The 16,429-nt window shown below is 33.5% G+C and overlaps 1 protein-coding gene across 2 annotated transcripts in view; it reads left to right on the forward strand.

Annotated features, from left to right (window-relative positions):
• ATP10B (ATPase phospholipid transporting 10B (putative)) overlaps positions 1 to 16,429 on the forward strand; it is a 626,763-nt gene that overhangs the window by 509,209 nt on the left and 101,125 nt on the right. For both annotated transcript variants that reach the window (XM_053718588.1, XM_053718587.1), the window contains one exon: positions 8,217 to 8,421. In XM_053718588.1, coding sequence (XP_053574563.1) covers positions 8,217 to 8,421 — 205 coding nt within the window. The remainder of the gene's footprint in view (positions 1 to 8,216; positions 8,422 to 16,429) is intronic.

Genomic DNA, 16,429 nt, shown 5'->3' on the forward strand with positions numbered 1-16,429 from the left:
TCTGCTTTCAGAGACAAGGTGACGAGTGGGATCTTTAGACTCAATTTGTATTTTTTTAATATGAATTTGTTGATTATGCCATTTAAAGGGACAGTCAAGTCCCAAAAAAACTTTCATGATTCAAATAGGGCATGTACTTTTAAACAACGTTCTAATTTACTTGTATCACCAATTTTGATTTGTTCTCTTGGTATTCTTAGTTGAAAGCTAAACCTAGGAGGTTCATATGCTAATTTCTTAGACCTTGAAGGACACCTCTAATATAAATGCATTTTGATAGTTTTTCACCACTAGAGGGCATTAGTTCACGTGTTTTATATAGATAACATTGAGCTCATGCACGTGAATTTACCATGGAGTCAGCTCTGATTGGCTAAAATGCAAGTCTGTCAAAAGAACTGAAATAAGGGGGCAGTCTGCTGAGGCTTAGATACAAGGTAATTACAGAGGTAAAACGTGTATAATTATAACTGTGTTGGTTATGCAAAACTGGGGAATTGGTAATTAAGGGATTATCTATATTTTTAAACAACATAAATTCTGATGTTGACTGTCCCTTTAACTGTATTAAATTATACTTTAAGAACATTGGATATAGGTCTTCTCCTGGGTGGACATTCACTGTAAGAGCATGAAAGTGTTTTTTTTTTGTGTATTTTTTTTATTGTACACTGTCTCTGAATCAACTACCATGTTCCTTTAAAAGTTTGAAATGTTTCTGCATATAATCTTTATAGTATATATTTTTTTACCTCCAAGTTCTTTATCTCTGTCAATGTAATGACATTTTCTCATGTTTCCTTATCACGTTTTGTTCATTATTGTCCTTGCATCCTGGGCTCACCTTTGCTTTAGTATATTTTTTTCTCACAGCACTGTTCACATTACTGCTAGGTGTGTACCTGTTTGGTACAGTTCTGTCTATGTCCTTTTGTGTGTTCTATTATTTTCAGGATAATAGGCATATTGCATCTTACTTACTTCTGACACTGCTAAATGTCAAGTTGATAAGAATACAAAATAAAAGAAAAAGGGAGACATGATATATTTGTTAGGCTGGAAGTGAAGATAGAAAAGAAAATTTCAAAGGCAATGTGACCGTTCTAAATATTTTCAATTGAAAGAAAATAAAGCCTATGTTTATTTTACTTTATGGCATATTTGTTTTGTGGTGTGATGCAGATGTGCTGAATTACTTACTACCAATAGCAAGCCAAACACCACACAAAGCAGTTAGTATAGCAAACACAAGATATATAGTGCGCTCAGATTTTATAGAGTATTATACACAGACTTGTGCTGATTTAAAATACAGAATAACAATCCTGAATAGAATAGCTGTGCATTATTACATCACTTTGGACTCCTATTAAGGCAAGGGGGTGTGTCTGCTCTTTTTGCTTTCTCAGCCCCTTTCAGTGGGTATCCCAGCCTAACCTCGTTGCCAGTGCCAAATTGGGAGCTTCTAAGTAAGTTTTTAAAGGTTTTATACTGGATATTTAGATCAGTGTCTGTGCATAGTCTTATATTATAGTAGTGTCTATTACATGCAGTTATATGAAAATTGGTGTATAATGTCCCTTTAATTGGCTACTTCTTACCTCTAGTATTATTTTGAAATGCCTTATCAACGCCTAATCATTTAGACCCTCAACAATGCTATGCCCTTTTACATTTGAGAGGTAATTTAAAAATATTTCCAACCTGATGCTTTTACTCCTCTATAGACGTGACGTACAACATTCCTCTACTAAGTTCTTCTGACATTTTCAACTCAGATTTTCTATTTTGCTTAGCTCTCCCATGCCTAGGGGCTTGTCCATATTCAAGCATACACTTTCCAATTTATTTTTTTAAAAATCTCAACCTAAAAACGCACACACTTTTGTTTTAATAACTTAAAATGTATAATTCTGTTTATCACTACTTCTTGTTATATCATTGTAATACTCTTTTGCTATTTATTATTATTATAAATAATAATAATGTTATTGTTATTATGATTATTTTTATTATTGAAATAATAAAATAGCTATAATAATACAGTGTATGAGGCGCTTAAATTAAATCTTAATTTCCTGAGAAGTGTTCCAAAGCAAAACATAATATAATTATATGGAAAACACTTTTTATAATTATTACAAGTCTTTTTGGTTTGTATAAAAGTGCATTTATGGTAGGTGGTGGCTAAGTACAAGACAAAGTGTTTTGTTATTACAATGCATTGTAAAATCTGCAGTGAATTTAAGAGAGTATTTTGCATTAAATGTATTTATATTTTTTGACTCACCCATTTCAAAATTCTATGCCAAGCCTTTCCTCTGAATGATTGAACTCATTGTGTGTATATACTATATGAGTATAGCTGTCTCGGAATATGTTTTTATCCTGCTTTAATGTATTTAAGTGAAATTCAATCAGTGTTTCCTGTCAATTAATTTAGTTGGTAGTGCACATTATTAATTCAAAATGATTGAAAGGTTGCTTTTAAATTATACATATTTAAAAAAAATCTTAAATAGAAAAAAGCATGAGGTATAATCCTTGCTTATCTAGCCATCATATTCACAAACTTTCTATAATTTTCTTTTGTGAACCTGGGATAAGGAGTTCAGGAGACCCAGATGAAAAGTTAGGGGCACAGCTAGGTTATTCCATATACAGTAACAGGATACTCCACTAAACTTTGTGTACTTCTATTTACAATGCTAAAAACGGCAGCTAACGCATTTTGACAATAGCCTTAATCATACATACCTGATCTAGGTTCCCAGTCACATGGCTGGAGGAGTTCTGGTATTTTCTAGGGTATGGTATATATGGCAAGATTTATACCACCACAACCCATTAGCAACATCCAGTGTGCCATCTTTTTTGTATATTACCCAAATTTTGGCATTTTGCAATGGCAAGTGATATGAAGCAGTTTTGTGTTTAATCTACCCTAATTTCATGTAATTAAAGGTACAGTCTACACCAGAATATTTATTGTTTTAAAATATAGATAATCCCTTTATTACCCATTCCCTAGTTTTGCATAACCAACACAGTTATATTAATACACATTTTACCTCTGTGATTATCTTGTATCTAAGCCTCTACAGACTGCTCCCTTATTTCAGTTCTTTTGACAGACTTGCATTTTATCCAATCAGTGCTGGCTCCTAAGAACTCCACATTCATGAGCACAGTGTTATCTATATGAAACACATAAACTAACAGCAAAAAGAAATGCCAAGATACAGCGCTACACTACCCTCAGATGAGGGTTGGGTTGCTAAAGATGGTGTCCACGACTAGGAATGTGTATACATAAAGGTTAATATATAATATTGTGTTACACAAAGAATATATATAAAACCATGTGAAAAAGTACTTAAAAGGTAAAAGATTAAAAACAAAATATATATATATATATAGGATGTGATATTAAAATGTATTAAACAAACATTTTATTAACATAAACTGACAGTTAAAAATACAGTTAAAAATAGATTCAACAATCTAATGGATTGCCCCATACAATGTCCAAGAAGTTATGTCCTATGTAACATACAAGTGTTTAAGTCCCATACCAAAATGTCCAAAGCAAATGTTCAAGGTTAATATCCAAAAAAAAAAAAAAAAAAATGTCCAAAGTTGGTGTAAAAATCAAAAAGGTGAAAAATTGTAAAAAATATAAAAAATATATTAAATATTTTTTGAAAAGATGAAAAAATGAATAAAAATATATAAAAAATATATGAGTTGTGATCAGCAACCCATATGGAAGGAATATAATATATGTGATAGTGAATAATTCTCGTGAGGTGTACACCTAAAAAGTGTGTATAAAAATGTGTGTATATAAAAGGGTGTGGTAAAAAATGTGTCATAAAAAATGTGTCATAAAAAAGGATTCAAAATCCTTGTGAAATAAATAAAGTCCATATTGCTCCAAAAAATGTGTATATAATTCCAAGTATTCCAAATGTGAGTGTAGAAAGTGCTGGGTTGATGTTCCTCTTCTTAAAAGGTTATCAAATGTAATGGGATATCCTCCTGTACCTAAAAAAAGTGTACAGAAAATAGACATAGTGCAATAAAATCACTTTAGAATGACAACAACAGTATTCTACTCACCAGATATATTCTGAGCTGCAATACCAGTGTATAGCCAACGCGTTTCGGTCCTCAGGGACCTTTCTCAAGACTGGTGACCAGTCTTGAGAAAGGTCCCTGAGGACCGAAACGCGTTGGCTATACACTGGTATTGCAGCTCAGAATATATCTGGTGAGTAGAATACTGTTGTTGTCATTCTAAAGTGATTTTATTGCACTATGTCTATTTTCTGTACACTTTTTTTAGGTACAGGAGGATATCCCATTACATTTGATAACCTTTTAAGAAGAGGAACATCAACCCAGCACTTTCTACACTCACATTTTGAATACTTGGAATTATATACACATTTTTTTGGAGCAATTTGGACTTTATTTATTTCACCAGGATTTTGAATCCTTTTTTATGACACATTTTTTATGCCCCTTTTTTTACCACACCCTTTTATATACACACATTTTTATACACACTTTTTAGGTGTACACCTCATGAGAATTATTCACTATCACATATATTATATTCCTTCCATATGGGTTGCTGATCACAACTCATATATTTTTTATATATTTTTATTCATTTTTTCATCTTTTCAAAAAATATTTAATATATTTTTTTATATTTTTTACATTTTTTCACCTTTTTGATTTTTACACCAACTTTGGACATATTATCATTTTTTTTTTTTGGATATTAACCTTGAACATTTGCTTTGGACATTTTGGTATGGGACTTAAACACTTGTATGTTACATAGGACATAACTTCTTGGACATTGTATGGGGCAATCCATTAGATTGTTGAATCTATTTTTAACTGTATTTTTAACTGTCAGTTTATGTTAATAAAATGTTTGTTTAATACATTTTAATATCACATCCTATATATATATATTTTGTTTTTAATCTTTTACCTTTTAATTACTTTTTCACATGGTTTTATATATATTCTTTGTGTAACACAATATTATATATTAACCTTTATGTATACACATTCCTAGTCGTGGACACCATCTTTAGCAACCCAACCCTCATCTGAGGGTAGTGTAGTGCTGTATCTTGGCATTTCTTTTTACTCTTAACTTTTGGAGTCTGGTTGGGAGACTCCGCCTATATCAGATATAGCTTGTATGGTATTTTTGTGGCGCTGATAGATATACATTCATTTGAACTACATAAACCAACAGCCTCTAGTGGTAAAAAAAACTGTCAAAATGCCCTGAGCTAAGAGGCTGCCTTCTAGGGCTTAGAAATTTGCATATGAACCTCCTAGATTTTGCTTCTAACTAAGAATACCAAGAGAACAAAGCAAAATTGTTGATAGAAGTAAATAGGAAAATTGTTTAAAATTGCATTCTCTATCTGAATCATGAAAGTTTGTTTTGGTCTAGACTGTCCCTTTTATTCCTAAAATAGGAGTGAAGCAATATTAAGATGCCATCCGCAAACCCTCTGACCCTGTACTGTTTTTATGTTAGGGAATTTGCTTTGAGTGCCACAGGTTTGCCAAACACTGATTTAGTCTAAAGGATTCCTAAGCTCAAAATGCCACAGCTCATTGTTATTCATTCTGAATTGATCATGCTGGAGAAAAATGACTGTGGATACAAGGACAGGCTTTTGTATATTTAGTATAATTCTTGAAAATTAAAAAAAATCTGAAGCTTGCTTACAGCTGCATGCTGATTAATGTAAAGCAGTTTAAGAAATGATCACTAACTAAAATATTATCATCACTGGAAAAAAAAACATTACTTTAGTCATGTTTAAAAAATATTGCTCCTCTTTATTAAATAATTATTTTGTACTTTACTTATCTGTTAAAGGGACACTCAGGTCAAATTATATTTTGATGATTCAGATACAGCATTCAGATACAGCAACAACTTTCCCATTTACTTCCATTAAAAAAATGTGCACAATTTTTTTATATTTACACTTTTTGAGTCACCAGCTCCTACTGAGCATGTGCAAAAATTCGGACTATATGTATATGCATTTGGGAGTGGAAATATACATAAATTTGAAATTTGTTAGAAAAAATTCTACTATTTATTTGAAATTCAGAGTAAATGCTATTGTATTGTATTTATATATATTAAAATTATGGTGGAGATAAAAATCTGAGATTAAAATTCTCCATAATTATCAATACCAGGAACTTGCCTGGATGTGCTAATTTCCTATGCAAAAATGTTGTATTGATTATATATTATATCTACTGTGTGTATGTGTGTATGTGTATATATATATATATATATAATCAATTTTATATTGTTTGTACAAGACTTTATTAAAGAGGTGATATTTTCTAACTAAAAACGGCTGACCCTGAGCTGATTTGTGGAGTGCCTATCTTTCATTATTGTCATCTCCTCTTTCTCTGTACACAGCAACAAGAAATGAAAGGTAGTCAAAATAGAATGCTTTTGTCATAGTCTTAAATAGCTTGTTAGGGTGATTCTGTTTTACTTATGCATTCGGCCCATAGCTTGGGAACTTGTAAGGTCACTCTGACATGTTTCAAGCAACAGAAAAATACAAGTGCTGAAGGAAAACAAAGGTTAACTTGTACAGTACCAGCATGCTATTAAATGCTCTGCACAATATATGTGCTCCAAAAGCTGTTTTTGTTAACTTATACAATGATACCTTATGGAGATTTACCACCAGAAGCTGTGTAAAAGGTTTCTGATAGTGGAAATTAAAAATATTTATCTTTCAGCAAATAAAATGCAGATTATTTTTCATACATTTTGTATATTTGTAAAATTGCCACTGCTTTTTAAATTTCCCATTACACTTATTCATTTACATTAGTGATGGCCAGGTGTGGCCCTCAGCACTAGTTTATTTGTCTCTAGGAAAAAGCAAAATTAAGAATATTGGTCACTGTTTTGTGTCCCAGGAAAATGGAAGAACTACAAATGTTTGCTTTGGGGTCTTCTGGTGCGAGGGCAAATATATGGTGGGCCCAATTAAAAAAAACTCTAGAAAGGATAACAGCATGCAGAGGAGGGTGCCTTCTAACCTTATCTAAACTTAGCCCTGTGCTATTGGACATTGTTAGGAAATATATTATTATTTCTATGTTTAACAATCATATATTTATTTGCGGACCTTAAAGGGACACTGAACCCATTTTTTTTCTTTCGTGATTCAGATAGAGCATGAAATTGTAAGCAACTTTCTAATTTACTCCTATTATCAAATTTTCTTTATTCTCTTGGTATCTTTATTTGAAATGCAAGAATTTAAGTTTAGATGACCGGCCCATTTTTGGTGAACAACCTGGGTTGTCCTTGCTGATTGGTGGATAAATTCATCCACCAATAAAAAATTGCTGTCCAGAGTGCTGAACTAAGAAAAAAAGCTTAGATGCCTTCTTTTCCAAATAAAGATAGCAAGAGAATGAAGACAAATTGATAATAGGAGTAAATTAGAAAGTTGCTTAAAATTGCATGCTCTATCTGAATGACAAAAGAAACCATTTGGGTTCAGTGTCCCTTTAAGGCAGGGGTATCGAACTCAATTTATCTGGGGGCCACTGGCCAAGTGTTCTTCGCCCATGAGGGCCGCTTAAACAGAGTTAGTTCTCTGAGTTATACTAGGGAGTTATACTAGTAACTGGAAGTGACATTAACCCAAGTAGTAGTGCATGGTGGGAGCTGTAGCCCACAGCAGACATACACAGTTGTCTATATTTATCTTGTAAGTGCCAAGTGAAGTGATCATTCTGGAACTGTATAAAAATGTAAAAAAGTGACATTTATCCAAGCAGTGTATGGAGGGAGTCTACATTGGACACTTTATATTTATCTTGTGAGTGCCTATATAGAAAATCAACTAGTTACACCTCTTAGAACCTTAAAACAAATTGTCAGCCCAAATTAGTGGTTTACCTATTAAACATTGGAGGGCCATGTGAAAGTATATTGAGGGCCGCATATGGCCCCAGGGCCTGTACTTTGAGACCACTGCCTTAAGGATTCTAAAAAATGTATCTGTAGTTACCATGTGTTAGGAAATTGACCACATTTATTTTACATAGGCCAACATTGTGGTGGGTATCTTGATTGGTTAATGTCACTAATAACATTTTCCATTTTTTCCCCTTAGGGACGATAAGGATTATGTTGAGAAATGTTGGAAAGATGTACGTGTTGGAGATTTTGTTAAACTGTACTGCAATGAAATTATCCCTGCAGACATTCTGCTTCTCTACTCTTCTGACCAAAATGGGATTTGTCACATAGAGACAGCCAACCTAGATGGGGAGACCAATCTGAAACAGCGGCAGGTGGTTAAAGGTTTCTGTCGTCAAGTAAGTATTGAATGATTAGTACATATTCAGCCTTTCAAGAGATACTAAACCCATTTTTTTCCCTTTCTTTCATCATTCAGATAGAGCATACAATTTTAAGCAACTTTCTAATTTACTCCTATTATCATTTTTTCTTTGTTCTCTTGGTATCTTTATTTGAATAAGCAGAAATGTAAGCCTATGAGCCAGCCCATTTTGGATCAGCAACTGGGTAGCTCTTGTTGATTGGTGTATAAATGTAGCCACCAATCAGCAAGCTCTACCCATATGCTGAACGTAAAAGCTTTCATTCCTGATTTCAAATAAAGATACCAAGAGAACGAAGAAATATTGATAATAGGAGTAAATTAGAAAGTTGCTTAAAACTACCTGCTCTATCTGAGTCATTGAAGAAAAAATGTGGGTTAAATTCAGCCAGTTACATCAACTTTTAAAATACTTACGTAAAACATTTGTAGGGTGTCATTAGCATGGGGATATTTGTGCAAGCAATATATTGAGGTGCACTTGGGAATGCAAGTGACACACTGCATTCCCAAATATTCATAGTCTATGTAAGAAAAACATTTTACTTTATATCTCTTACTTTTTGTTTATTGAAAACTATTACTTTTAAAAGACAAAAGTTACAAAAAATGTTTTAAAAAAAAGAATTGGGGATTTTTGAACTTCTGGTTTGCTTAAAACTGCAAAAAAGCACAGCTCGTCATAAGTTATTTTTTCTTATATTCCCTTAAGTGGTTGACACCAGCCAATAACAATTTAATAGTAAATCAAATGTATTTCTATTAAATCTATTAAATGTAACCTCGAGATATCCCTGTAGCCCCATTTCTTCACCTTTAAGAATGCTTCTCCTTTCAATGTTCAACATAACTTTATTTAATGCTGGCATAATAGGATAAACTTTGAGTGTCTTTGTATTTTAAAAGTTAAGGGAAGTTTGACGTTAACCTTCCCCTGTACAGAAGGATATTTTTGAGGTGACTCACACATATTAACTTTTCATCTGACATTTTAGAAGATTTCTCTTGAGCTATGAATTTAAAATAAGCTCTAATTGAATCTCCACTTCCAACGCTGTTTAAGTTAAGAGTTCCTATTATTTGTCAGATAAATGCTAACTTCAACATATTAGTAACATGTCATTGGAAACAAAAAAAATAAAAAAATAAAAAATTATTATAGGAGTTAAACTGAAATGGTGACATCATTGCCACTGTGCCTTAATTATACTTTACAACTGAAGTCACAAAAAAAAATGTATATAACTCACAGTCATTGCTTGTTGCACATTTATCCTTTATCAGTTCCAAATTTTCAGATTTTACAGAAGAACAAAACTTTATCTGCAAACACTCTAAGAAAGTGCTACTTTTTAGCTGGCAGTTCATATTGATTTGTCTAATAGATTATATAACAGAGATACCAACTGAGTTTTATGACTGCAAATTAGGTAATATAGTAATTTCATTTTAGTATATTTGTTATAATGTAAGCAGAGTTAATATTTAAAGAGACATACGTGTCCAAGTACAGAGAAGTGCATTTTTAAGACAATAAGAAACATTTATACAACATTGTTGATTTCCCAAAAATGCTTCTGTTAAAGGTACATTGTACACTAGATTTTTTTTCATAAATGTGTTGTAGATTATCCACTTATATAGCCCATCTGGTGGTGTTTTGGTGCAAATGTATAGTTCTGCTTATTTTTAAATAACATTGTGCTAATTTTCAGACTCCTAACCAAGCCCCAAAGTTTTAGATGTTTACTGATGTATACAGACTTCACATTTCTTCTGTTTGTATAATGGGTCTATTTATATGCAGGGGAGGGGGGGGGAGGGTTTGTACTTATTTTTCTTGGAATCAGTTTGTAAAACATAGCTTCTTTCCATGACAGAATCATAAAATTGGCTTAGTTGTGTGCAGGTGTCTTAACTATATGGCAACAATGTTTGTTGTTACAATGTTTGTAATCATGTTATACATATAGGGGTTAATACATGTGCATGCTCCTGACCCTACCTCATTATGCTCTCATGGTAAAGTAAGATTCAACAAAGGATTTATTTTTACAACTGGAGTGATTAATTAGCAGATACAAGTTAATCTTTTTATATTTGGGTTGTTTTATGCTTAAATTGGCAAAACAGTTTAATTCCTAAACCAATCTAGATCATATTTTTTTTATTGTAAAAAAAAAAAAAAATAATAATTTCACACAGCTCTATTAAAGACCTACTTTACTGCCAGTTTTCTTTCTAACTTGTACTTGGTCTTCTGGTAGCCTACACAAATATATTCTCGGCCTTCATTAACGCTGGTTGCTATGCAGTGCAAAACATTATCTATAGCTTCTTTCTTTTTAGTAATAAAGCTGAGAAATCCCCTTTTGTTTAAATGCTTTACATTTCCCTATATACGTATTTCAACATGGTCAAATTTCTGAGTATACATTGCGCAAGGCCTGTTTCCTCATTTCCATTATTTAAAAATATTTGATAATGATATGTTAATGTTTTATATTTTTGTACCAAGAAGCAAACATGGTAAAGTTTTGAAATTCAAAAGTAGAAATTAAATGTGTAGTTTTACAACTATCTATTCTCATTAATTTCTCATTTTCTAATCTATTTACTATTATTATTATTATTATTAATATTATTATCATCATCATCATCATCATCATCAATTATAAGTAGAACAGCATCATAGTTCCACGGTGTGAAACAAAAATTAAACCAAAACATGCATATACATACAAATAAAAAGGGCTCTGCTCCACAGAGTGACCCTTACTGAAGACCAAAAGGATGAAGGGATAGTTGGCATATGGTCATTTTCTGAAATATGGTATTTGAAAATAATTATTTAAAAAAAAATTGTTCTTTTTAATGTTTTATTTTTGTTTTGAAGCTTTTTTTCTGTACACTAATAGAACTGCATGAGGTTCCTAATCAGCCAGTGTACAATATGGACTCAAGCATAAATAGAATTCCTCAGGTTAAAGGGACATTAAACCCAAAAGTTTTCTTTCATGATGTAGATAGAGAATACAATTTTAAACATTCCACTTTACTATTCTCTAATTTGCTTAATTCTTTAGATATCCTTTGTTGAAGAAATAGTGATGCACAGGGGTAAGCCAATCACATGAGGCATATATGTACAGCCACCAATCATCAGCTACTAAGCCTATCTATTTATGCTTTTCAACAAAGGATATCAAGAGAATGAAGCAAATTAGATCATTGAAGTAAATTGGAAAGTTGTTTTAAATTGTATTCTCCATCTGAATAATGAAAGAAACATTTTGGGTTTCATGTCCCTTTAAGTATAGATATGAATATACTAAAAGTATATTTACAAACATGTTTAGTTGATGCTTTTTCATATACCTTGGGTGGGTGGTGGGTTTTGAAGAGTATTTAAAAACTTTAAGGGTTAGGGATAATCTGACAGACACTTTTTTATACATGTTTTTTCATGGTCAATAATGACATTATTTCTATACAAATGTGGTGTCAAAAGCTTTTTGCATGAGAGCTCTAACATTACAGCTGTAATGTAGGAAATAACAAACTTTCATCCATCCTCTCAAGACCGGCTCTATAATTGGACCAGGTGTGAACAAAGTACGCAGGCAGCATATGACAGGGGGGACACATAGGGAGAGGATATTCTGGCTAATGATGTTTTTTTAATAATAATTTTATGGGGTCCTCAGCTGGGTATCAGCATGTTTTTGTCTGAAATTGTAATTTCCTGAACTTTAATCTTTGAGACTGTTGACTAAAGTTGGGTTTAGACTGTGGTAGAAGTAAAGTTTGATTCTTGGAACCAGGCAGAACAATGACTTGAGATGGCCCTGCTCCCCTTTCATTTATGTTCTGATATCACCCAGATAGGCCTCTTTTTTTATTTAGACCTGGTGTATAATAAACAATAAAATACCTCCCAACTGAATATAGGAATGGCTTATATTATTATTATTCTTTATTTATAAAGCTCCAACAGATTCCGCAGGGCTGCCCATGGCTACAAGGATTAAAAGTACAATGTAGAAACAACACAATAAGAGACAACATTTTACAGACAAATGCAGGGGAAATTGAGGGCCTCATTCCCATGGGAACTTACAATCTAGATGGGTGGGAGGATGGGAAACAGGATGTGGGGACTGGAAAGGTGAGAATGATATTAGTGAGGAGATAGATGAGGGCAACTGTTGGGTAGGTGAAGTTAATTTGTTAATGAGTTGGGTGATAAGCTTCCCTGAACAAAAAGGTCTTTAGGGAACGTTTAAAGAAGGAGAGGTTATGGGAAAGTCTGACAGCTCGAGGAAGTGCGTTCCAGAGGGTTGGTGCCGCACAAGAGAAGTCCTGTAGTCTAGCATGAGAGGAGGTGATGGTAGAAGATGCAAGAAGCAGGTCATTGTTGGATCTTAGGGGGCGGGCTGGAGTATATTTGTTGATGAGTGAGGTCAGGTTGGGTAGGGCAGCATTGGTGAGGGCTTTGTAGGTCAGGGTGAGAATTTTGAATTTAATTCTGCTGTGAATGGGGAGGCAGTGAAGGCACTCATAGAGTGGTGCAGCAGAAAGAGAGCGTCGAGAGAGGTGGATTAGCCTTGCAGATGCATTTAGGATAGATTGAAGGGGAGAGAGGTAGGAGTGAGGGAGGCCAGATATTAAGTTATTACAGTAGTTAAGTCGGAAAATAACCAGGGAGTGGATTAGCTGTTTAGTAGTTTCAGCACTCAGAAACGGACACATTTTGGAGATATTGTGTAGGTGGTTGCGGCAGGATTAAGAGAGCAATTGAATGTGGAGAATGAAGGACAGATTTGAGTCAAGTGTGACACTGAGGCAGCGGACTTGGGGTGATGGGGAGATAGTGGTCTTATAGTTCCACTATGTTATTGCCTTGTGCCTCTCTGGGTCGCTCCCCGTCCTGCTTAAAACATTATGTCTGGAGGAATTTAATATATTTTTAAAGTTACATTCAAATAATTTGCCACTATTTTATTGTGTAATATGGGGCTGACTTCTAGTCACTGTGTGTTTTGAACTGGCCACAACAAAAGGAGATGAAATGTCTCGAGTTTGTTGATCTTAAAGCGTCATGAAACCCAAATTGTATCTTTCATGATTCAGAAAGAGCATAAAATTTGTAACCGCTTTCAAATTTACTTCTATTATCAAATTTGCTTCATTATCTTGTTATCATTTGTTTAAGGAACAGCAATGCACTAATGAGAGCACAGGGTAAGCCAATCACAAGAGGCATATATGTGCACCCACCAATCCGCAGTTAGCTCAAGTACTGCATTGCTACTCCTAACTAGGTATACTTTTCAACAAAAGATATCAACGGAACAAAGCAAGTTAGAGAACAAGTAAATAGGAAAGTTGTTTAAAATTGTATCCCCTATCAGAATCGCCAAAGAACAAATTTGTGTTTCATGTCCCTTTAAGAAGTATGTCCATGGACTACAAAATAATGCAGAAAACTGTTTTGAAGACTTATAACATGTATTTTGCTTTGCAGACCTTTAGCAGTTTCATTTTTAGGATGCAACACCCAACACAAATACCCAATGGTAAAATAGATACCCAACATGAATATGTACATAATTTAATCGTATCTTATATTTATTTATTACATCAGACATTAGATAACTACATAACAAACATAACTAGTCTATTATCTTAAGTAGTGGGCTGGACTTATTTACCATACGCAAAATTCTTTATTTGCTTTGGTTTTTCCAAATATTTGTTTTAAGAGATCTGATTTTTTACAAACGCGCTCTTAATAACTGTGCCATATCTGACATATTGCTTGTTACACATTCTTCAAAAAGCGCTAATACAACCTTAGAGCACTGTACTTAAAGGACCATAAAAGGGACATGAAACCCCAAAAAATGATTTCATGATTTAGGTAGAACATACAATTTTCAACTTTCCAATTTACTTCTAATATCACATTTGTTTAATTCTCTTGGTATCATTTGTTAAAGGTGCTCCAATGCACTACTGGTTTCTAACTGAATGCACGGGTGAGCCAATGACAATCAGTATATATATGCAGAGATCAATCAGCAGCTAAAACCTAGGTTATTTGCTGCTCCAGAGCTTACCTAGATAAACCTTTCAGCAAAGAATAACAAGAGAAGGAAGCAAATTAAATAATCTAAGTAAATTGGAAAGTAGTTTAAAATCACATGCTCTTTCTGAATCATGAAAGAAAAAATGTGGGTTTCATGTCCCTTTAAACATAGTAGAATTGCATAACCAACAAATGCATAAAAAAACCCAATGTAAAAGAACTATCAAATGAGTAGATTTTTTTTCTAACAAATTCCAAAGTTAGTTCAATTTTCCTTCTCCCGTGCATCATGTGACAGCTATCAGCCAATCCCAAAATATATATATGTATATACTTTGAATTCTTGCATGTGCTCAATAAGAGCTGGTGCTTCACAAAGTGTGCATATAAAAAGATTATGCACATTTTTATAATAGGTGTGAATTGGAAACTGGTTTACACTTGCATGCTCTATCTGAATCGTGAAATTTTAATTTAGACAAGCTGGGTTCTCTGTTTATCTTTTTTTTATTTTCTTTCTTGCTTGATACAAAATGGTCCCTCTTTTTTATATGGCAGTATTAATTTAAACAGACGTTCTATTACAAAAAAAGGAATGCTGGCATTGATTAGAGCCTGTCATTTGTGTATTAGTGAATATGGTTGCCAGCTTTAAACCACAATAGTATTGTACGGCTCTGTAAGTCACAGGTGGTAGATGGGGTCACACAATGATTCACCCTTGAACCCACAATATATATTTTTCACAACTGAGCAGTGTTTTTATAATGGACATGTGTGTTTGTTCAGTTGTTGATTCCGCTAATTTTTCTTTGTATAAAAGTACTTATTAATAATTTTATAACTTTAATTTTGAGCAGGTAATGTTTATATCTGGTGACATTGCTTTCTAATACTATCCAATATGTCAGTGTGTCTTGTCATTTCCATTGCACCATTCTAAAACTTTGTGGTGTCCTTGTTAACCCCATTGACGCCGTTAGGACGCTCCATGCCATCCTAAGTGCACTGGGCTTTAGCGCCGTTAGGACGGCATAGAACGTCCTAGCCGTTCTGCTGTACTGAAGAAGCTATGGCTTCCTAACTGGGGCCGCGGACTGCAGGGCATGCCTAGCGTCATAGGCACTCCCCCCCCCCCCCCGACCCGATCCTATCATTGAAATCACGCAATTACATGTACGATCGTGTGATTTCAATTTTTTTAATAATTTGTTTACATTGGAACTTTGTTACAATGTAACAAATTAGTACCGGCAGGAAAGGGTTAATAATTCAAAACGTATTTTTTAGGGCAGTGTTTCTCAACTCCAGTCCTATTATATCTGAACTAGAGCATAGGTGAAATAATCTTCTGAAGGGTGAGAGCAGGCTAGTAACCATGGTTACTGATCAGCTGATTATTTCACCTGTGCTCTAGTTAAGATATATTGAATATCTGGCCTGTTAAGAGACCTGATAACTGGAGTTGGCATATCAAGTCCATTTTGCTGTATAATTCAATAAGTAAAAATGGCCCTGTAAATGTGTTGTTAAGTATCGATAATTTGGATCATGATTAGCCAAGTAAAGAGTTATTTATTAACCCAAACCGATGATAAAACAATTATTGTTAATAAACAATGAAAAAAGCTGTTTGTAATATGGTTGGCATTGAAAAGGGCTCATGAGCAGCTGTTAACATGATAATAACTATCAACCAATAGATTTTTAGAATCGGCTCTTCTGTACCTGTTGTAAACGGGTTAAACAAATAGATAAAATTCCACTTGTAATCTACAGTTCTGGGTCATGCATTGCAGCTCCACGATTCAAATAGGGCATGTAGTTTTACACAACTTTGCAGTTTACTTTTATCACCAAATTTGCTTTGTTCACTTGTTATTCTTTGTTA

This window comes from Bombina bombina, chromosome 6 (genome assembly GCF_027579735.1).
Source record: "Bombina bombina isolate aBomBom1 chromosome 6, aBomBom1.pri, whole genome shotgun sequence".
Lineage (NCBI taxonomy): Eukaryota > Metazoa > Chordata > Amphibia > Anura > Bombinatoridae > Bombina > Bombina bombina.